General features: G+C 36.9%; 1 protein-coding gene and 1 non-coding gene across 2 annotated transcripts; one reads left to right on the forward strand and one right to left on the reverse strand.

Moving 5' to 3' along the window:
- IFRD1 (interferon related developmental regulator 1) lies at positions 1 to 25,284 on the reverse strand. Its single transcript, XM_032643089.1, is given in 14 exon segments — positions 1 to 768; positions 2,662 to 2,745; positions 2,747 to 2,758; positions 3,234 to 3,295; positions 3,298 to 3,361; positions 3,861 to 3,995; positions 13,753 to 13,861; positions 13,951 to 14,129; positions 14,212 to 14,262; positions 17,368 to 17,525; positions 19,294 to 19,418; positions 20,183 to 20,267; positions 20,411 to 20,515; positions 24,837 to 25,284. Coding segments are annotated over 14 exon segments (1,617 nt in total). The 5' UTR covers positions 25,195 to 25,284; the 3' UTR covers positions 1 to 678.
- LOC116759930 lies at positions 8,909 to 9,017 on the forward strand. The gene has a single exon (XR_004351592.1). It is a non-coding gene; the product is annotated as a U6 spliceosomal RNA (small nuclear RNA).

A 25,284-nucleotide genomic window follows, 5' to 3' on the forward strand; every position in this document is an offset into this window, starting at 1 on the left:
TTTTAGTGTGAAAGATCTTTATTTCAAAATAAAGAGCACAAGGTCTTACACAGCAGATAAAATTAGTGTTACTACTGCCTCTCAGAGGTCAAGGCTAGCAAATGTTCTGGGCATATACAAATTCATTATGAATAACAGATGGGACTGAATGGCCTGTAAGTGCAGCTGTAAAGGTCTCATGGTAAATTCCCTTTGTTGATCCCAGTAACAAAATTATTAGGTTCCATTTAAAATTGAAAATAGCAGCTTTTCCAGAAGATCTAGCTCCCAAAATTGTACCCAGAACTCATCTGTCTAAGATCTTAAGTTAAATACCTTGTATATCTATATCATTATAATCAATATTTCTGACAACCACAACGTAAGAAATTTAACCTCAGGCTAATAGCTTTTCTCATCATGAAATCAAGTGAAATATTATATTTTGCTCTCTTCATAAATAGAAAATGACCACACACTACAAACACTTTATTCATGTTTACTGATTATATATACAGAGAATATTCAATAACCAGAACTCACCAGTTGCAATACTACACATTAAATTATAATATAACCCTACTACAAAAGCTATCTGTTGACCCAAGATAAAAAACTGTCTCTAGAGTTTAAATACATTAGAAATTTTTTTTTTTTTTAAAAAGGGAAATTAGAAAGTGGTCTTCAAATGCTAAAAGCCTAGAAGAATTCTCCAACATCTGCTCTCTTATCTCGACATTTGCTTCGAGCTTTTGTTCGAGCTTTGAAGGCGGCAGAATTATATAAATGCTGAAATGAAGAAAAGAAAATACAGGTGAGCCACTAAGGCTTCAGATATTCTTATAAAGTTAAAAAAAAAAAAGATAAATAAAAAAGTCACAAAGGAAAGAAATGAACTAATTTGACTCTAGAAATATTTTAAATGTATAAGACAGACACAAAGGAATGAGGGGGAAAATTAACACATTATAGTTCATGGCTATTCTATATGAAAAAAACACCCAAACATGTAAAATACCAAGAAAATTCCAGCCAAAAAAATTTTTTTAAGTATATAAACATCTATTCTGATCAAGGAAAAGACAAATCATGAATTAATGTGAACAAAATACTCAACTTTGCTGTTAATTAAATAATAAGGGAAAAAATAAATAAATAAATAAAAAATAAAAAAAATAATAAGGGAAACTATCATAAGGTTTCATTCAAACTAACAAATTTTTTAAATTATAAAACCCAATGCTGTCAAATATGTGTGTAATAGCTACATGCTTTCATTCACCACTGAAAATAATTAAAAATGATAGATTATTTTGGAAGGTAATTTGGCAATGCATATCAAAAAATCATAATCAAGCCCTGTAGCCCCATGCAAGGATTTCTTCCAAGAAATAATTCAAAAGAGAAATTATGTAAAAATATTAGTATTTATTCAAAACAGTTTTAAAATATCCAACAATTATATGGCTATCAAAATGATTAAATGTAAAGATTCTTTACAATATACAATTAAACAATTCAGACCCACTAGGATGGCTATAATTTAAAACAAAAATAAAACCAAGAAAGTGTTGGTAGGGATGTCAAAATTTTGAACTATACTGCTAGTGGGAATGCAAAATGCACTACAGTCAACTGTAGAAAAACAGTTTGGTGGTTCCTTAAAAAGTTAAACACAGAATTACCACGTGACCAAGCAACTTCCACTCCTAGGCATACAACTAAAAGAATCAAAAACAGGTGCTCTAAACAAAAACTTGTACATATATGTTTCATAGCAGCACGATTTAAAAGGGCCAAAAGTGAAACAAGCCAAATGTCCACCAACTAACGGATAAACATGTGGCATATCCACACAATGAAGGATTATTTTGCCACAAAAAAAGGGACTGAAGTAATGACTACGCTACAACATGGATGAACCTTGGCAACATTATGCTAAATGAAAAAACCAGTCACAAAAGGTCACATTATAATGATTCTATTATATGAAATATCCAGAATAGGTAAATCCATAGATTAGAATGCACATTAGTGACTGTCAGCAGCTGGGGGGAGAAGAGGGGAAGGGGAATGGAGAATGAATACTTAATGGACATAAGGTTCCTTTGAGGTGGTGAAAATGTTTGGGAAACTAGATAGTGGTGACAGTTGTGCAACACTGTAAGTGTACTAAATGCCACTGAACCGCACAGTGTAGAATATGTTTTTTATGTTATGTGAATTTTACCTTAGTAAAAAAAATAAAAATATAAGGGTTTTGAAATGTTAGAATAAATATATTAACCACTATTTAATGTTACAAACTCTCTGAGCACATTTGTTTCCTCATTTGTAAAAATGAATCTGGTACTAAGTTTAGGCTCAGTTATCTGATACGAAGAAGCACTGTGTAAATATTTATCCTTAACTATATAAACTTCATAAGCAAAAGGAAGCAAAAGATAAAAATAGCTTCTATGTTAACAGGATTATGGATAAAAATTTTTCATCATAACCCTCCATACTCTAAATGCAGTGACGTTTCTATACCTTTTAGTCCAGCTACTCTGTGTCCGAAACATCATGAGAACTAAAATCTCACAGACATAGCTAAATACCTTTCACCTGGCAGAATCAAAGCTTTGGCTCCACTTTTCTTCTGTGCATTTAGTTTCTATTGAAAACAAAAACCAAACCTACCCTTTCAAAACGAGAAATCTTCATTGTTTTAAGTGTTGCAGCATCAAGCATCACGGGGGGTCCAAGTTCAAAAACATTGCGAAGGGAATTCATTTGACTTAAATAAAAGAGAAAGGCAATAAGTCTCAGTATTAAATATCAGCTCTTTTTTTTAACTACATAAAGTGAAATCTGGTTAACAGAAGTTATGTAGAGCTTATAAATATGAATGTAAGTACTTATTTTCTTTCTGTTTCTCGTAAGACCAATGGTTTTCCAATGCCTTGAATTCAAGAAAGCTATGTCAAACTATCTGCTTCCCTACAAAGATAACAAGTGTTCCAACAGCTATACAGATGCTCCACTAGGCTTACACAATACAAAAACAAAAAGAAAAAAAAAAAAACAAACAAACAAAAAGAAGAGTTTCATATTTATTAATTTAACTTTCAAAAATAAACTTGCTATTTTGCATATCATATGCTGAAACATTCTGTATATTCAAACTAACTTCAAAAGCCAGTTAAGTAAGGTAGATTTAAAATTCTCCCTAATTTAAAAGCAAACATACAGAAAGGATGTCACCCACTCACCTGCAAGTGGTACTGCATCCCTGATCCAAGAACCTCCTTAAAGATGTCATATGTATGTTTTTGACCCAGCAATCAATATACATGCGTTCAGGACCAAATTTAACAGTTTCTGTTGGAAAATCCCGTTCCTGGCCAATAGAAGAACAACAATTGTAAGAGGAACCAAAATGATCTAAGAGATCCTACATAAACACAATTTCTAAATAGACATGTATATGTTGAAATGAATAATGTGGTTTAAACCGATACCTCCATCCCTGAAATATGAATTAGACTAGAAAGTGGAAGTACTATCCCACATATAAGGGTGTAGAATTTGCCTAGTTGTGGTAGACTTAAAGACACAACTAAGTTTGGATAAATATTAATGGCAAAACCACCTTGTTGTGAATGTTTTTAAATTTCAAAAGCACTCAACAAACTTGGTGAAAAGTCAGATATTTGTACTGGTCTAGGATTGGCAGGGGCGGAGGGAGGGGAGGTTACAGGACAAGTCAGAAAGACAAGATATCCTCACAAGCCAGTGGTGAAATTGGGGGAAGCAGAAATCTAGGAAAGGTAGGGAAGATAAATGGGGTTTACAGACCAACCACCAAGGAGTATCTATTACAGCATTAAGTGGCCTACCTCTACTGCCCTAAGGATGTCTCTGAACACCGACCGCTGCTTTCTCTTGTCCACTTTGGCCCGGTGCTTATTTCCATCTGTAGCCAAAGCCCTAAGCATCTGAGTCAAAGACTCCATGTCTTCGTAAAAAAAGTCCTGGTCAAAAAAAAAATTTGGTTTTGTTTGTAGTTTGTTGTTTCTTTCCCCCCACCCTCTTCTAGAATTAACAAAAAACAGTCCACCTTGGAAATATCCAACAGGGTTACACAGAGCAAGGCAAATCTTTGAGCTATTTAGAGATCTTCGCACAGATACACACATAAACACTCATTGTCATGCAAAAATTTAATCCAGAAATGTTGCCTACAAGATGATACACTACCACCAAACAATGAACATTCCTCTTCCAAGTATAACCAGATGCATTCAACCAATGCTTACTGTGTTCCTACTGTATTCAAGACATTACTGGGATTTCCAAGTTCAGTGATAGCCAAGCCAGATACACATAAACCAATACAGCTTCTATCCCCTGGCTCCCTAGTCCCCAAAGCACATATTCCCAGAATTCCAAATATTCTTAAAGGGCAAGCTATCAGTAATGCTTTTTAAAGCACCTAATTTCTAATTTATTGGCCATATTTCAAATAAGCAACCGAGTATTTACATCAGGTGCACAACTCAAGTGATTAAATTATTTAAGAAAGGAAGATATTTTAATCCCTTTTGGAGGGAAGCCACAAAATGTATTACTATTTGCTATGACCTTAAGTTGACTATGGGCTTCCTTTTTACAGTTTAAGTGGCTATACTTTGAAAGTCTCTTTATTTTGGGTGTTTTTACTCCCTGATTAAATTTTACAACCACATTAAACTAAAAGATTATTCCAAGTTCTTTAGCTGACCAAAACTAGAGAAGACACGCATGGAAGCCAGAATGTGACCCATCTCCAGTTCTAGTTATTAATGCCTATTTAACATTTTTTGCATTGGTGGTAACAATCACTTAACTTATTCTATTAAAACAAGCAGCTCAGACTTCCCTGGTGGCGCAGTGGGTAAGAATCCGCCTGCCAATGCAGGGGACACAGGTTCGATCCCTGGTCCGGGAAGATCCCTCATGCCATGGAGCAACTAAGCCCATGCACCACAACTACTGAGCCTGTGCTCTAGAGCCTGAGAGCCATAACTACTGAGCGTGCACACCACAACTACTGAAGCCCGCACACCCTAGAGCCTGTGCGCTCTAGGGCCCGCATGCCACAACTACTGAGCCCGTATACTGCACCTACTAAAGCCCGTGCACCTACAGCTCATGCTCCTCAACAAGAGAAGCCACCGCAATGAGAAGCCCATGCACCACAACAAAGAGGAGCCCCCGTTCGCCGAAACTAGAGAAAGCCCACATGCAGCAACAAAGACCCAATGCAGCCAAAGATAAAAAAATAAAATAAAGCAGCTCTTATTCTAGGCATTCTTCACACTGTATACATAATTGTTCAATCTCAAAAAATATAAATATAATTTCTTTTCACGTCTAAAATGAAAAACATTATTACACTCATGGAAAATAAGCTTGAAATTAACACATTCTCTTTTTAATTAATTAATTAATTTTTGGCTGCATTGGGTCTTCGTTGTTGTGCGCAGGCTTTCTCTAGTTGTGGCGAGCAGGAGCTACTCTTTGTTGCAGTGCCCGGGCTTCTTGTTGCGGTGGCTTCTCTTGTTGTGGAGCACAGGCTCTAGGTGCGCAGGCTCAGTAGTTGTGGCTCACGGGCTTAGTTGCTCCGCGGCACGTAGGATCTTCCCGGACCATGGCTCGAACCCACGTCCCCTGAATTGGCAGGCAGATTCTTAACCACTATGACCAGGGAAGCCCCAAATATTCTTAATTTAAAGTATTTTCTCATTGTCAGTATTTTAGAGATTGTATATCCTTAACTGTTCTAACAAATGTTTTCTTCAAATGTTCTGATTCAACTTCCTATGTCTGAGTTAGCTGGAAATAACACCTGTCAAGAAGATTTTCATCTAGAAAAGCAGGTACCAAAGCTGATAAGATGTTATTAAAACAGTCCAATGATACTTTGATCTGTATATTTAAATTCCAATAAATTTGATTCCATCATAAAAAAAACGGGAATCATTTTACTGCTAGAAACAAATACATTCCAAGGACTAGAAGTTCTCTACTCATTTCATTGACTACTTGTTCTTTTGTATTATTCTCAAAAATAAAATTTATGGAAGATTTAAAAAAATATATATGGGAGAATACACCAAAAATTAACAAGACTTTATGCATTACCTTAATTTGTTCTAAGAACTGGGAACTACTGCTGGTGGTCTCAACAATCTTACCTCCCAGCATACATCTGGCCATGTCTAAAAACATTTTTGGTTATCATCATCTGCCAGGAGGTGCTACTGGCCTCTAATGAGTAGAAGCTAGGGAAGCTGCTAAACATCCTGAAATGTACAAGACAGCGCCCCCTCCAACAACAAAAATTATCCAGCCCAACGTATCAACAGTGCTGAAGTTGAGAAACTCCATGGTAAATAATCTTAGCAATCAATAAAACTCAATCTAGTTTACAGAGTCTGAACCATTGAGCTGAATATAGTACTTATGAAAATAAATATTAAGTACTGTAGGGAAATGTCTCCATAAAGTGCCTGTGCTTTAAAAAGAAAGAAAACATAAAATATAACAAAAATAGTCCATAAACAGCATCCAAAAGCCAATTTACTGAAGTTTGGGATAAATGCATAGTAAAACTTCACACTCAGGAACAAATGAAAAATGGGCTCCTAGAGGGACAAATACCTACCTCTTATCAATAATGAAAAGAAATTGCATGGTCATTGCCACACAACGGGGTCAAAAGTCCTAGATGAGAACCTCAAGCCTACTACTCACTACACCAAGTTTTAAAAATTACAAATCTGTTTCATCACCTGTAAATGAAAATATCCACCCTCCCACCACATGATAGTTTTTAAGGATTAAATAAGGACAGGAAATATAAATTTGCCCAATAAATTATGAAGCATGAACTATTACATCAGTATTCTAGATCTAGAGGAATTTACATAGAATTGGACTTTTAAAAAATCAGTGTAGTAATTTCAGCTATATGAGGAAGTTTATTGTCATACAAAACAGGTTTTGCAGTCAGAACACATCTATGTTTGAATCACAAACATCCATTACTTAGACATATATAACCTTGGGCATAATTACATTAGCAATCTGTGTCTCAGGTCCTCTGATATAAAAAGGGGATAGTTAATACCACCCACATCTCACAGGTTTATTTAAGGCCTAAGTAAAATATATTTATATATTCTAAAAATATATAAAACACAGTACATAGACATCCATTATGCTACAGCTCTTTTTTTATTTTTTTTTTGCGGTACACGGGCCTCTCACTGTTGTGGCCTCTCCCGCTGCGGAGCACAGGCTCCGGACGCGCAGGCTCAGCGGCCATGGCTCACCGGCCCAGCGGCTCCGTGGCATGTGGGATCCTCCCGGACCGGGGCACGAACCCGCATCCCCTGCATCGGCAGGCGGACTGTCAACCACTGCACCACCAGGGAAGCCCATACAGCTCTTTTATGATATAGCCTGTTTCAGTATAACAATATAAATGCTTCAAACAGGTCAGCTAAAGATAATTATTTCATACTAAAATGACTATAAGTTAAATGGTTTCAAAGGCTGAGTGGCATTAGAATGAAATGAAACCACAGAAAACTTTTAGAAGAGTTTAAATACACAGGATGAGATGCTTAAGGTCACAAAAATCACCCCCCAAACTACTATTTCTATACAGAAGTTACTGGAGCACTGACTGTAAACAAAATGAAATAAGCTGGATCTTGCACAGCTGTCCTATGTATTAAAAAATAATCCTAACAGGGAAGCCTAACATTAAAACAGAATTTGATCTCTCCCCACTTCACTGCAAAGTGATGACTACTATTTCTAGAATGGTTTTATCTGACTCTACGCAACTACAAAGACTTTTATTCTTTTCATTCCCTGCTAATTGAGGCAGAATGTCTCCATCAGGGTATGGAGACATTTTTACATGAGTCAGTTATCCTATAAACAAAGGTAAGAAATGAGAAGTACGTGGGGTTGTCCTTTCTGGAAATATACAATCTAAGTGATTTAAGGCCTGGGGAGTGTGTTGTGAGTCTTCAAATTTTCTTTTCTTTGTTTCTGCTCTGTCTCTGTGTCCTGAAGCACTTCCCCTGTCAGCTTAGGTGGGGGATAGAGCAGGGAAAATTAGGGAAGGTTTGACTATACTATATTTTGATATATCTCCCTGAATCAGCATATCACATGGACCTCAGACCTATAATTCCACTCACTAAATAGTCCTTGTCTTAGTTTAAGTTACCCTAGAGAGCTCCTAAAAGGCCACTACTAGAGTACTAGTAAGAGGGAGGTAATACATGATTCAGTTAATAGTGCAGGAACTGCTACCACTTACACTGTACTTGGCATGTGTTCCCAAGAACCATATTAGGTAGTGACTATTATTATCTCCATTGTAAAGATATGGATACTGAGGCATAGAGAAGTTGCCCAACATCATCAGGTAATAAGGGTGGAAGACAAAATTTGAACCCAGGCACAGCAGCTCCTAAGTACGCTCTTTACCTGCTTGGTTACATGGCAGACACACAAAGTAAACTAAGGGAGCTCTCAAAAACGAAGGAGTACTAATTCTTCATATCAACTTTGAACAAATAGCTATTATTAATATTTCACCAACTCATTCTTTAAAACCCAACCTAAAAGCCAGCTCTTCAGAGAGAATTTTACTAAGTCTCCCAGGCTGATTTCATCACATCGCTAGATTTCCAGATTAATAATAACACAAAATAATTAATGTTAGCAAAAGGTTCTGAATAATTTGATTGCCACACTTGTGCTACAAAAACCTAATTTAAATCAACCTATGGTTTTAACTAATTTTTTTGAACACCTTGTAACCACACTAACCCACCAGCAGACACTCCCCTCCTTTCAAAAACTTGACAAAAATAGCAGAGTGCTCATTTCGGCAGCACATACACTAAAATTGGAACGATACAGAGAAGATTAGCATGGCCCCTGCACAAGGATGACATGCAAATTCGTGTGAAGCATTCCATATTTTAAATCATAAAGATCAGATCAGAAATAAATGAAAAAAAATGAAGGAAATGATAGCAAAGATCAATAAAACTAAAAGCTGGTTCTTTGAGAAAATAAACAAAATTGATAAACCATTAGCCAGACTCAACAAGAAAAGAAGGGAGAAGACTCAAATCAATAGAATTAGAAATGAAAAAGGAGAGGGAACAACTGACACTGCAGAAATACAAAGGATCATGAGAGATTACTACAAGCAACTACATGCCAATAAAATGGACAACCTGGAAGAAATGGACAAATTCTTAGAAAATTACAACCTTCCAAGACTGAACCAGGAAGAAATAGAAAATATAAACAGACCAATCACAAGCACTGAAGTTGAGACTGTGATGAAAAATCTTCCAACAAATGAAAGCTCAGAACCCGATGGCTTCAAAGGCGAAATCTATAAAACATTTAGAGAAGAGCTAACACCTATGCTTCTCAAACTCTTCCAAAATAAAGCAGAGGGAGGAACACACCCAAACTCATTCTGTGAGGCCACCCTCACCTTGATACCAAAACCAGACAAGGATGTCACAAAGAAAGAAAACTACAGGCCAATATCACTGATGAACATAGATGCAAAAATCCTCAACAAAATACTAGCAAACAGAATCCAACAGCACATTAAAAGGATCATACACTATGATCAAGTGGGGTTTATCCCAGGAGTGCAAGGATTCTTCAATATATGCAAATCAATCAATGTGATACACCGTATTAACAACTTGAAGGAGAAAAACCATATGATCATCTCAATAGATGCAGAGAAAGCTTTTGACAAAACTCAACACCCATTTATGATAAAAATCCTCCATAAAATAGGCACAGAGGGAACTTTCCTCAACATAATAAAGGCCATATATGACAAACCCACAGCCAGTATCATCCTCAATGGTGAAAAACCAAAACCATCTCCACTAAGATCAGGAAAAAGACAAGGTTGCCCACTCTCACCACTCTTATTCAACATAGTTTTGGAAGTTTTAGCCACAGCAATCAGAGAAGAAAAAGAAATAAAGGAAATAAAATTCAAATCGGAAAAGAAGAAATAAAGCTTTCACTGTTTGCAGATGACATGACACTATACACAGAGAATCCTAAAGATGCTACCAGAAAACTACTAGAGCTAATCAATGAATTTGGTAAAGTAGCAGGATATAAAATTAATGCACAGAAAATCTCTTGCATTCCTATATACTAATGATGAAAAATCTGAAAGTAAAATTAAGAAAACACTCCCATTTACCATTGCAACAAAAAGAATAAAATATCTAGGAATAAACCTACCTAAGGAGACAAAAGACCTGTATGCAGAAAATTATAAGACACTGTTCAAAGAAATTAAAGGTGATACAAATAGATGGAGAGGTACACCATGTTCTTGGATGGGAAGAATCAACATTGTGAAAATGACTATACTTCCCAAAGCAATCTACAGATTCAGTGCAATCCCTATCAAACTACCACTGGCATTTTTCACAGAACTAGAACAAAAAATTTCACAATTTGTATGGAAACACAAAGACCTTGAGAAAGAAAAATGGAGCTGGAGGAATCAGGCTCCCTGACTTCAGACTATACTACTAGGCTACAGTAAACAAGACAGTATGGTACTGGCACAAAACAGAAATATAGATCAATGGAACAGGATAGAAAGCCGAGAGATAAACCCACGCACATATGGTCACCTTATCTTTGATAAACAAGCCAAGACTATACAAAGGAGAAAAGACAGCCTCTTCAATAAGTGGTGCTGGGAAAACTAGACAGCTACATGTACAAGAATGAAATTAGAACACTCCCTAACACCATACACAGAAATAAACTCAAAATGGATTAAAGACCTAAATGTAAGGCCAGACACTATCAAACTCTTAGAGGGAAACATAGGCAGAACACTCTATGACATAAATCACAGCAAGATCCTTTTTGACCCACCTCCCAGAGAAATGGAAATAAAAACAAAAATAAACAAATGGGACCTAATGAAACTTCAAAGCTTTTGCACAGCAAAGGAAACCATAAACAAGATGAAAAGACAATCTTCAGGATGGGAGAAAATATTTGCAAATGAAGCAACTGACAAAGGATTAATCTCCAAAACATACAAGCAACTCATGCAGCTCAATATCAAGAAAACAAACAACCCAATCCAAAAATGGGCAGAAGACCTAAATAGACATTTCTCCAAAGATATAGATTGCCAACGAACACATGAAAGAATGCTCAACACCATTAATCATTAGAGAAATTCAAATCAAAGCTACAATGAGATATCGTCTCACACCGGTCTGAATGCCCATCATCAAAAAATCTACAAACAATAAATGCTGGAGAGGCTGTGAAGAAAAGGGAACCCTCTTGCACTGTTGGTGGGAATGTCAATTGATACAGCTGCTATGGAGAACAGTATGGAGGTTCCTTAAAAAACTAAAAAGAGAACTACCATACGACCCTGCAATCCCACTACTGGGCATATACCCTGAGAAAACCATAATTCAAAAAGAGTCATGTACCAAAATGTTCATTGCAGCTCTATTTACAATAGCCAGGACATGGAAGCAACCTAAGTGTCCATCAACAGATGAATGGATAAAGAAGATGTGGCACATATACTCAATGGAATATTATTCAGCCATAAAAAGGAACGAAATGGAGTTATTTGTAGTGAGGTGGATGGACCTAGAGACTGTCATAGAGTGAAGTAAGTCAGAAAGAGAAAAACAAATACCGTACGCTAACACATATATATGGAATCTAAAAAAAAAGAAGAAAAAAAAAAGAAAATGGTCCGAAGAACCTAGGGGCAAGACAGGAGTAAGGATGCAGACCTACTAGAGAATGGACTTGAGGGTACAGGGAGGGGGAAGGGTAAGCTGGGACAAAGTGACAGAGTGGCATGGACACATATACACTACCAAACGTAAAACAGATAGCTAGTGGGAAGCAGCCGCATAGCACAGGGAGATCAGCTCGGTGCTTTGTGACCACCTAGAGGGGTGGAATAGGGAGGGTGGGAGGGAGGGAGACACAAGAGGGAAGAGATATGGGGACATATGTATATGTATAACTGATTCACTTTTTTATAAAGCAGAAACTGATACAACATTGTAAAGCAATTATACTCTAATAAAGATGTTAGGAAAAAAATCACAATGAGGAATCACCTCAAACCTATTAGGATAGCTATCATCAGAAAGACAAGAGATAAAAAATACTGGTGAGGATGTGGAGAAAAGGGAACACTTGTGCACTGTTAGTGGGAATGTAAATTGGTGCAGGTACTTTGGAAAATAGTATGGATGTTCCTCAAAAAATTCAAAATAAAATTCCTAGTGCAAAAAAAAAAAAAAAAAAAAAAGCAAACAAAACACTAGGTTGTTTTATAACCCAGTTCATTTTTGTCTTTGACAAGGACTTCAGTCAAATTAAATACATCTGGATGAGTTCTCCTGGCTATCACATATTATTTAAGTCAGATAACGTAAGATATGCAGGTAATAATATATTTACATTTATGCAAATTTAAACAAATCAACACATATACTTTAAACTGCATAATTAGTTCACTTTTAATATGCATTTCAAAGGAAAAAGAAAAGAATTTACCATTTCTAGTCAGTAGAGGAATACAAGATTAAAAATGGGGACATCTGGCTTCTGTGCCTTGAGGTTAAGGAGCCATTAAGTAGCTCAATAAAATTAAATGGATTGCTAAACTTCAGTCTTCTAATTTCTCACATAAGGAGACTCATTAGCTACTGACAGCATTAATAACTTACTTTTACCTCATACCTGCTCTCTTTCAAAGTAAGGAGGGATGTGGGGGGCAATGAAACACAGGCCCAGAATGGAATGTGAATAAGCAAGGCAACCCAGAACACGTATTAATCTTATTTAGAATTATCCACTGTTAAATAACTTCTTTAATTGCAGACAAAGTTTCATTCCAGAAATAGTCTTTCTCCTTAAATTAAGAAGCAGCTAGTAAGTAACCCAAGATTCACAATAGAGGTCACAAACCAGGATGACCAAATGTTCCATACAGCCTAAGACAAAGGGTTTCCTAGAACACAGGACTTTTCAGTGCTAAACTTGGAATACCATCAGGATGGTGGATCACCTATTGGTCACCTATCACAAACTCAAATACCTTCAAAAGCCAAACTGAGGTTTAAAAAAACAACAACTATGAGTCGACAGTGGTAGAGAACTGCAAAGCACATGTCCTAGACTAATGGGCTATGTTTATTTCCATCTTTGGCTTAAAAGTTAAACATAACAGTACTAAACTCATCTGACTTAATCCCAAACCTATGTTGACTTAATATTTCATCCATTTGTCCAACATTTATTATAAAGCATCCATGCATGAATTACCTTAATGTGTCTGATGTCTGAGAAATCCAAGCAGATCCAAAAGATTATACGGGACAACTCTCTCCATGAGTAATAAGAGTGTACCTAAACTTCAGTTCTGTAGGCAGCAACAACTAAATATAATGAACTACACTTAAATATTGCTCTACCAACCCCTATTGGTTTATGCTCTTAAAAGTATGACATCACCACTGCCAAGAAGCAGAACGACCAATCACTAGGTTCTCAGTGGGCCATGCTCTAAAGTTATCATTCACTTCTTAATTGTAAGGATTATGATGGAATAATGGTCCTTGTGATGCAAGCTTTCTGTTTTACCTATCAGATACTTACACTCTCTATTCCTCTGGCCAATTCAAACAGAAGTGCCAGAGATTCACCAGCAGCTATTCTCATGTTTACATCATCAGAAGAGAGGAGGCTTGGAAGTTTATGGAAATGCCTAGAAAATAGTCAGTCATTATTATGTGAACACAACCGATTATGTCAATAAATGTTGATTTTATAAAGCAAGAAACTAAAAATACATACACCTCAAGCTTTTTCTTCACTTCATTGATTGGGCATATGGTCAGTAATAATGTCCACACGAGAAGCGAGCTGATATGAAGCGCTGTAGTAGGGGTGCTGCAGACAACATTAGTGTCTTTCTCTTTGAGATAGGACTTGGTGAAGATATTTTCCAAACACTGCAGAGTTGAATACAGCTCCTAATGCATAAGAACAGGAAATAAGATACCATCTTAAATGAGAAATGTGCAAACAACTGGATTCAAAAGGTTGTCTACTTACAGTAATGTCATCTGTGGCAATAAAACAGCAAACAGCAAAGCAAGTTGCACACTAAAAAAAGCAAAATGAAAACAGACATTAATGTTTGCTATTTTCTTATTAATTCTACATCTTCCTGCTTTTATAATTCAGTGTGAAAAATTTCTCAACCACATGACTACATTAGGTCCCAAGTACAGTATTAAAAAGAAAGAAAGAATATAAGGTCAAAAGTTAAGGGAAGTGGGTTTTGGCTAAAAGCCACTAACGTCTGCTACTAAGCTCAGAGTTATGACTTTAGGAAAGTTACTCCATTTCTCTCAGATTTTCCTTCATTAATCTAGCAGATCATTTCAAACTTCAACTCCAACTGAAAGACAGAGATGAAGTGTGGACATTTGAGATAAAGAAACCTACTCTATTAAAAACCTTTAAAACACAAATCTCAAAAAATTTAAATAGTTGTCCTCAAACTTCCGACTTAAAGAAGGATCTCATTAACTCAGATTTTACTTATTTTGGAATACGTTGAAAAGAGGTTGGGAATCCTATAATTGTTTATTTGGGGGGGGGGGGATGCTAAACGAGTGAGTACACAGTCCAAGATTACCAAGGTAATCTTTTTTTTTTTTTTCTTTTTTACGAGGGCCTCTCACTGTTGTGGCCTCTCTCGCTGCGGAGCATAGGCTCCGGACGTGCAGGCTCAGCGGCCATGGCTCACGGGTCCAGCGGCTCCGCAGCATGTGGGATCTTCCCGGACCGGGGCACGAACCCGTATCCCCTGCATCGGCAAGCGGACTCTCAACAGCTGCGCCACCAGGGAAGCTCCCCAAGGTAATCTTACTTAATAAAACAGATTCAGAATATCTATATATGATCTACCTGCAACATAAATAGGAGCCATGAATTCTCAGAACACTGCTCTAACAAATTAATCATATAAAAACAGAATCTGAGGGCTTCCCTGGTGGCGCAGTGGTTGAGAGTCTGCCTGCCGATGCAGGGGACATGGGTTTGTGCCCCGGTCCGGGAGGGTCCCACATGCCGCAGAGCGGCTGGGCCCGTGAGCCATGGCCGCTGAGCCTGCGCATCCGGAGCCTGTGCTCCGCAGCAGGTGGGGCCACAACAGTGAGAGGCCCGCGTACCGCAAAAAAAAAAAAAAAAAAAACAATTTGAAATTCATACGGCTTTCTTATTCTTCATTTCCCTTTTCCCCATATGTTATTACTAAAATTCCCTCATGTTGTTCCAAGTACCATTAAAGCTTAAAGCTTAAGTCTTTAAAGTCATCATTCATATGCCCAGGTTTCAGCTAGTTCTGTTCCAGTAATATGAGGACACTTGTAATATTAATCTGCTTGGTGTCACTATTTTATTTTCATTAGTTTATCCTGGTAAAATTGGACATTGTTAAAATTCAAAAGTAGCCTATGCATTATTCTTAGTAAAGAAAAATTTCAATCTATCATCCCTTCTCCTAAGTAAGCAGCAGAAGCAAGGCCACATCTCTCCTTTTGATTACTAAGAGAAATGGCAGATTAAAAATTAGGACTGCCTACGTTTAATAAAGATTCCTTCTGCTAATATGCAGAAGAATGCTAGTTTATTTTTTTATTTTAATTCACAGAAAGAGTGAGAAGGATGAATAAAGGGCCTTTAGATGACCACAACAAACTCACACGCAACCAAAATTAAGTGATCACCTCAAATATCTAATCAATAGTGTTTTCTGTCAAACATTTCAAATACCCCTATACTCCTGCACAATTTAAAAGCTGCATGAAACTACACAAAAAGGAAGAACAGAAAGGCAAATAGCAAAAGCGTGATTAAATATTTTAGGATTACTAACTATTGGGGGCAGAGATTCCTATAATGTCACCAAACTCCTATTCCTTTGCCTCTGGGAGAAAGAGCTAGACTATTCCCAGCAGCCATACAGTTGGTAAACCAAGGAACTCTTGGCAGAAGCGATGTGTCTCTGTCCTCTAGCTTTCCCCATCTAGCTACCATAGTTGCCATCTGAAAGGACCTAGAGGTAGGGCAGAGATGCAGGATGGATGCCTAGGGACCCTGCTGACTTGACTGGGCAGTGATATGAACAAGAAGTAAACTTTTATTAAGCCACTAAGACTTCAGGGTTTATCTGATACAAAGATTAATGTCATTTACCGTAAGTAATACTAAAGAGGAAGCTAATTTGAATAATCAGTATGAAAAAGCTTTAAACTTAAAATGGTTCTCGTTAGGAAAACAGCTTAAGATTCAAATCCACTAAAATTAAATTTTTAAGATCTATTAAGACTCTTAAGATTCTTAAGATCCATAACATTCAAATCTTAAAATTCATTAAGATTCAAATCCACTTTCTAAACCCACTACAACCACCTCATGTTTCTGTGAATAAAGCAAAACATGTTCATGTGATCATTTAAATCACTTACTAGCACACCAAAAACCAACAACCAAAAACAAAACCCACAGTCTTAAGTGTTGCAAGTGGTATATATCAATTAGAGAATGAAAGCTTTTCCAAACCCCCAAACCAGATGAATATTTCACAAGGCAGAGTTTCAGAGTTTCCTACATCTACCAAATCCACCTATGTAACTACAGCATTCAGCTCTCTCATAAGGACTTTTAGGCCACAACAGCCAGAATTTTTTCAAGAAAACCACTCCATTACATTTCTTAGAATAAAAAGTAACCACACAATAAACATTGTCTAGACCATTTCGTTAAGCTCCAATAAAAACTGGATCATCCTAAATAACTCAACATGGCACTGTATTTCATATCAGCAAATGATGTTCAATTTCAAAGATGTAGAAATCTTCTCTATATGGGATGCTCTACTGAGTCTCAGAAAATTTAAGAGGGCAATTGTCGTATTGAGCCTGCTCACTAAAATTAAAGACAAATGGGGGTGGTGGTGGGATGAATTGGGAGATTGGGATTGACATATACACACAAATATGGATAAAATAGAGAACTTATGAGAACCTGCTGTATAAGTAAATAAAATAAATAAAATTCAAAAAACAAAGGGACAAATGAGAATAAAATGTTAATAAAAAACCTGCTACATTTTTTAAAGATGCTATTTTCCTAGATCATTCATCACAAGGTCTGACTGTCATGCCTAGATAGATCTATAAATTTAAATCCTATACTTACAGTTTGCCTAGCCTGGATACTAGCTGTTCCATCACAAATTATTTTCTTCAGGATTGGTCCAAGAGTCTTTAAAACCTCTTCACTTTCAATTCCAGGGCCCAACTGAATACAGAGAACAGATGCTAATGCTGCAGCTGCACGCTGCTCATCACCTTTACCTATAAAAGAAGCCACGATGCAACTATGACAAATCATTTCCAATAGACTTACTAAGGCAGCAATCTCCCAAATTTGTTCAATTTCAAAATAGCATCTACCAATTATGAAACTTGTAATATGCTCAAGGCTTTGACATGAACGATAAATCTAGACCTCACTCAATTCCTAGATCTACCACGTATTAGCCAAATGATCTTCAACCAATTACTCTTATTCTCAAAACATTTCCTCATCTGTAAAATGGAGATTAACACCAATTTTAAGGGATTACTGTAACAGTTCAGCCAGATAATGCATTTCAAGCTGATCTGACCTTCCAAATCCTTCATGTACTTATAGAATAGTGCTCAAGTAGCCCTTGAATTAATCTGACAAGCATTTCAGATGTACACAGCCCATGAGGTAAACTAAACTGTCAGGGCTTCCTCCACCAGTGTTTTTTTTATTTTTTTTTTAATAAATAAGGGATTCAAAATAAGGGATTCTTGGGAATTTCCTAGTGGTCCAGTGGTTAGGACTCCGAGCTCTCATTGCCGAGGGCTCAGGTTCCATCCCTGGTCGGGGAACAAAAAATCCCACAAGCTGCATGGTACGGCCAAAAAATAAAAATATTAAAAAAATAAGGGATTCTTTAAAACTATAGAAAATACGTTAATATAAAGGTAAATGTAAGTTAACTCTTGAGAACTGTATACACCAAAGGATTTGGGCAAATTCTGAACTTATTATCTGATAAATTAAATATTTATGCAGGTTGTAAGAAATTTTTAAAGGTCACCTAGTCCAATTACCTTGTGGATACAGTTTCAATGTTAACACTTTTAACAAAGCCATTGTAATATCTCAAAAAAGTTGGCTCTGTTATCAACTATACCAGTAACAAGGTATATAACTTTAGACTAGTCTCCTGTTTCCTAGGCCTTTCTTTTTCCTATACAATGAGAGGTGGATTAGATCAAAGGTTTCCAAACACCGATTCTTGACAAAGCTTCCACCTGAAGCAAAATGAGAATAAGAACATAAAGCTAAGCACATTCAATTTAAAGGAACATGTGTGCTTCCTACACTTTTGGTGCTAGAAGTATTTTTTTGATAAAGTGATAATGATAGTTGAAGCTAATTATTTTCATAATGCTCTTACTTGGCAAAATAATTAAGCTGGCAGCCCCAAATCTTTTTAAATCTGGCAGCTCCTAAAATTGAAAGTTTGATAATACTAGACTTAATCTTTAAGGTCTCTCTTCATTCTTAAAAGTTCTATGATCGTAAAAGTTCTACAATCATAATATGAATTCCAGAATCTCCATTACAAAGTTCTAGAATTCAAATATTCCAAGGGATATCCTGAAATGATGTCTTTGACAGGTATGATTGATGTTTTAAATAAGAAAATGAGGTAGATAATTATGATACTTTTTTAATTTTAGAAAAATGAAGTAGGATGGCTTATAAATAATACTTTTTGTTGACATCTGACACATGGTTTCAAGCCTTTCTTATATACAAAAGAATGGCAAACACCTCTTCTGATACAACTAAAGTTGATAATCCACCCCAATCCCTCCTAGTTTCAAACTGTTTATTACATAAACAAAACAAAGATAACAAGTTTGATTTTGAGTTCTAACAAGCCTGGCATATTTCCTGCCAATTACAAAGTTATAAGAGTGAGCCAGACTTCTAAGTGCTATTAACAAATATTACTGCACAGAAGGTAGCAAATTCCTGTTCAGTTCTGTGACTGTGACTCAAAAATATGGACATTACCTTTTTTCAGGCAGCGTTCAATGCTATCAGTTAAAGTCATTCTTCTTTCCAGAATAAATTCATAAAGCATCTTTGAAGCCAGTACATTTTTAATACCTTCAAGAGCTGCCTGCCTTGTCTTCGCACTATTTAAAACAAAATGTAAGAGAAAGAATATCCAATTGGAGTATACCATTGGTCAATGAGACTTTTAAAAACTTAGCTTACTTCCCTCTCAAGTTTTTCTATTTATAGATTATTTAAAATCTAATTTTCATCAAGCTCTCACAGTTCTTCAATAATTTAATTCTCATCTACAACTCACCTTATTATACAAAAGATTTTAAGTTACTCTATATCATAATGTTTTCTGTTTATTAGTTCAATAACCACAATGTTAAAATGACCACATAGAATTTTATAGTTTCACTGTATAAGACATGTTCTCCTACCTTACATATTCAAGTAAACTCGGACTTTTTTTAACACTACAGAAGTCTAGAGTTCTTGTTTGAATCTTCTGGGCTTTTTAATTCCATTTGTTTTAAGTTGGTTCTAGAGTTACTGTTAAGTAAGAAAACAATTTAGCTTTGATACTTTTCGAAGTTTAGTTATACTTTCTAGTTGAAGATTAACTTTTAATTCAACAAATCCACTTCAATTATCAAATACAGTTATGTCCCCTATGCTGAACAACGACTAATCTTAGGCTATTAATCTAAATTCTAGTGGCATGTTCCTATCTACTGATACATTAAAAGTCCAAAGGAATAAGAAACACTAAAATATACAAAGTAAACAAATCGAGCTTTAGAAAAACATAATGTTAAATGAAAGAACTGCACATATTTTAAATAAAAAGTGGCTAACAGAAATCACCCAGAAGAAAAGAGTTTCCAGTAATTCCTACCTCTTATCCAGGGTCAGGTCAATGAATCCCTTCAATTTATACCCTAAGTCTTCTTGAGTTCCTTCCTCATCGAGGACTTCTGGTCCTAAGGAATAATAAAAACCAACCACTGTAATTTAAATAGAAAAAAGCAGACAGGGAGCGGTAACAGTACACTTAGCTACAAGAATTCCTCCACCTAAATCATCCTTTTATCTAACGTTGCAAATCTTAACTGAAAACTCATACCATCTTCAGCAAAACTGGAAGGATCACTGTAACCACTGCAATGGCTCATTGTTTCAATCGATGCATCCTCATCACTAAAAGGTTGAACATTTCGATGCTGGCCACCTAATAGGTAAAAGAGGGTGAAGGTAAATGATTTTGTTGTCATATATGCAAATACTTAACTTGGGATTTTAAAATTTACTTACAAAAAATCCAGTAATAAAAACCCAAACTTATTTATGAGATGATTTTTTACAAAAGAATACACTTAAATTCCTAACATAAGTCAGTTCACCTAATGTGTATTTCAGAGCACCAACTGTTTACAATATACATCAACTTCAGAAATATATCAGGGGCTTCCCTGGTGGCGCAGTTGTTGAGAGTCCGCCTGCCGATGCAGGGGATGCAGGTTCGTGCCCCGGTCCGGGAAGATCCCACATGCCATGGAGCGGCTGGGCCCGTGAGCCACGGACGCTGAGCCTGCGCGTCCGGAGCCTGTGCTCTGCAACGGGAGAGGCCACAACAGTGAGAGGCCCGTGTACCGCAAAATAAATAAATAAAAATTTAAAAAAAAAAAAAAAAAAAGAAATATATCAATCATCTAACATGCAGCACCCATTTTTGGTGATACAAAAAGTGGTATTACAGATGAAAAAACTACTTCAAATCACGAAGACAATGAAAACTGACCATCATAAGAATAAGACGGATATATGTTCCAATGAAAATAACTGGGCTTAGTAAACATTAACTGGTGAATGGGTTAGTTTTTAGGTTACACATGTCTTATGTGAAGGGGAATTTAAGAAGGTAAGGGATGGTAGTTTTAAAGACAACTTGAATTGAGATGGTCAACAAAGGCTTAAAATTGAAGTTTTGGATGGGGATGTTGACAAATGGATCCAAAATGGCATAGAAAGTAATGATAGGAATTGGATGAAGTAATTGATCACTAAAGAACTACAGTGCTGATGAGATGTGTATGAAATTATAAAGAGCTCTGATGGGCTATTTGGGTGATGCCCAGTGCAGTGAACTACAGGATTTTTGCTCCTGAGTCATGCAAGTCAGAAGAGCTGAGAAGTCGTGTGAACTAGCGTGTGAATCACTTAAGAGGCAGGGCTTCTTAAGTGAGGACCCCTTAAATGGTCCTCAAGCACTGCACAAAGGTCCTCCTTTCTCTTGGCCAGTACTCTATGGCGGACTTCACAGGGCCACATCCACTGGAGATAGAAAGCATCAATTGAGAGTCTTTACAGAATTGCCTCATTTTGCAAGGTAAAGAAACTATGGGCAAGCTGCAAGCTGATCAAGACTGTAGACATGGTGTGTTTAAAATTGGGACTTTGCTTCGAAGATTTTGAATTATTGAGGTGAGCAATGTTTAAGATTTGACTTTTTTCACATGCCGATTTCAAAAGTGACTACGGTATTTTAAAAACCCACTTTACTGTGGTGACTAGTGACTAATTTGGATGATGACTTTCCTACTACAATGGGTGCACACGTGAACATTTGTACCTAGTCACAAGTGCTGACACTCCTGTCGCTTCCTTGGGAAAATTGACAGTGCCCTTTTAAAATTTGTGTGAGTATTTTCCAGCAATAAAGAGCCAAGATTTAAGAAAAAAAAAAAAAGTTTTGGTATTTGATGTAGCATAAAAAGATAGGTAAAAGCCCGACAGATAAATTACCTTTAAAAGAAAGGTTCTAACAAATCCAACAGTTTTAAAATATCAGCCCTATTAGTAAAAAATTAAAATCCTTTTTTTTAAGCTAGAATCTTTCTCTCACCTTCATTAACTTAAGGAGTAAATGTACATTCCTGGTCACTGTCATTTCTAGTCACTTTTGTTTTGTGGGAATTTCATATTAATAAAAAGATTACCTAGTCATCAATTACATTGAGAACCGAGTTAAAATAAGTCCCAAATTCTGCCCCAAAAGTGACTTGAGTCATCTGATTTACCTCTGAGCTCAAAGATTGTACCTAAAATTGTATGCTTAGGTACAAGGATACAATACAAACCTAAGATTGTATCACTTAGGTCTCTATATTCAAGAAATCTGTAGCATTTACTATATCATAAGATAAGCTTTTCAAAAATTCTCTAAGTTTAATTAAGCCTGTTGCTGTTTTTTTTTAAATGGGGGTTGTCTTTTTTTTTTAAATCACAACAGAGGTGAGACTTTAGCAGATTTTTAAATCAACACAGGAAGCAAGCGGCCTTCAAACCTGCCGGCTATCTCAAAGAGAATAAAGTGTGCCAATCAAAGTAGTGAAGCATAAAGAATAAGCAATGGGGCTTCCCTGGTGGCGCAGCGGTTGAGAGTCCGCCTGCCGATGTAGGGGACTCGGGTTCGTGCCCGGTCCGGGAAGATCCCACATGCCGCGGAGCGGCTGGGCCCCTGAGCCATGGCCGCTGAGCCTGCGTATCAGTCCGGAGCCTGTGCTCCGCAGCGGGAGAGGCCACAACAGTGAGAGGCCCGCGTACCGCAAAAAAAAAAAAAAAAAATAAGCAATGAAACCAAGATCCCAAAACTTCTTAATCACAGTGCTTAGGACAGGAATAAACAAATAAACAAAGACCTATGCCATCATACTCTATTTCTGGATCTATCTTCATGTGTTTTCATGATTCGAAGTCGTGGCAACAGTTGAGTCATCTACTTAACTTTTACTAACATTTATTCACAAATCAATTTACATTTTTTATTTTTCATATTCAGCCTATTTTTAAATTATCATGAAGAGTTTCCTATCCAGGTCTTACACAGCTCCCTTCTCTAAGTTTCAATGATTTCCCAAGGCTCAAGGGAAAAAGAGATTAAAAAAAAAAAAAAAAACGAGGAAAAAAATCCTGTATGAATGTCTGATATCTAGGTCATACTCACCCCACCTTGTGATCCCAAGTACCATTAATGAGGTGGCACTTACACACATAAAGTCCTTATTTCTTAGAGGGCTTATGTATTAACAAAGTTTTGTTCTTTCCGAAAAATGCTCTCTTCAAATTAAGTGTCACGAAAAATAAGCACACTTGAACAAAAGGTCAATTTTATTAGTTTCCTAGACCTGTCCACTAACTTAAAAAGCAGAGAATTTAAATGGGAAACCCAAAGTGATAGAGAAGTTGGTTATCTTTCGGCATTACACGGGAAGATCTCATTTGAATCCCATTTCTTCTAGATGTCACTTAAAAATACCAGTAAGATAAGACTTTTAAGTACATGTTTGTGACAATTTTCCAACTCTTCTACTCAACTATTATTTATTCATTTATTGATTTAAGTAATATTCATAAAGAACCAAATGAAACTTTTCAAAAAGTAAAGCTCACCCCCCAGGCCCAATTAGAGGCAAGCACAGTTAATAAGTTCTAGTGTAAACTTCCAAAGATAGTCAAAGCATGTATAGTTTTATAAACTAATCAAATAATTCTTTACCTGATGATGAAAGTTCGCAAATGAACCTCAAGGTAAAATCTGAAAGGCAATCCCCCACTGCCTCCTGATATTATTCTCTAAGTACCAGGAAGGAAGGAGGCTGGACAGGAAGCTCCAGAAGGGAATAAAGGTTTGTTTGTGATTCAAGGAAGCCATTAGTAACATCATTACCATTTTCAAAATGACTTTAGCTTGCTGCATCTCCATAATTTGTTCCATCAACAAAAGGTAAACTTAAAGAAGAATAAAATTAATACGGACCTTCTAGACAGAATTTAAATGTTTACTTCAGATGAGGAAAGCTGAAGCAGAAAGGTAGAGAGGTATGTATCCTCAATTCACACAGAGCAACTAGATGCCACAACAAACTATGTATTTTATATCTTGATCAAGAATGAATTTCATGAACACCGAGAGCATTCAATCAAAATAAAGAGCGATATAAAGAAAAGGGAAAAAACTACATTTATAATAATTCATTCTTGTTAATTATTAAACATTTGATACATGATCACAAAGTTTTCGTGCTGCTATAAATCCTATAGGAAAGCTTTTAAAATACCAGCTTCCAATCATCTTTAACAAGAAAACTGGCCTATTTACTTGCTAAAGAACAAAGGCATATTCTGAGGGTCAAAGTGGCAACTGTGTTGACAAGTATATGTGGCTGGTAGTAGTTCCGATGTGATAACATCTGAGGATATTCCAACATTTAATTTCAAAGTTTCAACAAAGCAATTATTAAACGTGCTGATTTTACCCAGTTTAACACTAGCTTTCAGTATGCTGTGTCTCGTAGGGCTTTCTGCTTTAAGTCCTTTTTTCTTAGCCGTATAGTTAGGAGTAAAGAATCATTAATTCAGTAAAGCACCTACCCATCCAGGAAAAGCTTTAACTTTGCAAAGAGGAGACAAAAAACCCTAAACTTTTGGCCAATTGCAATCTGAGCTCCTCACCATTCCCGCCTATCCCGGGCTCCCATCAGAGAACCTACAGAATACGGCACAAAGGAGAACGTGGTTTCTGCCCCGAGGAGTAGGAGGTCGTCTCGACTGGTCACAGGAGAGCTGGGGGCTCGGGATTTGTTCGGGTGCCAGAGAGGGACAGGAGCAGAGCCTACTCTGGGACAGTGGCCCCCAGCCTCCGACGCCTCCGCCAGGCCAGGTGGACACGCGGGATGCGAAAGGCGGCAGCAGAACGGGATACCACATGGGCACCTCTGCGTCACCCCGGCCCCACCACGTAAGGCCCAGGCCGCGTGACGCAAGAGCCAGTCCAAACCCGCCGGACGTTTGGCATTCCCGAGAACTCCATGTTGGAGCCGGGTGGTCAAAGGTGACCAGTGACAGCATGGACGGAACTCCGAGCCCAGCCCCATCCTCCGTCAAGGAGAGCTCTAGAGAGCCAGCACCTGCCTCTGAAAATAGTTCCTCTCCTGCCAG

The sequence above is a fragment of the Phocoena sinus genome, chromosome 9 (genome assembly GCF_008692025.1).
Source record: "Phocoena sinus isolate mPhoSin1 chromosome 9, mPhoSin1.pri, whole genome shotgun sequence".
Lineage (NCBI taxonomy): Eukaryota > Metazoa > Chordata > Mammalia > Artiodactyla > Phocoenidae > Phocoena > Phocoena sinus.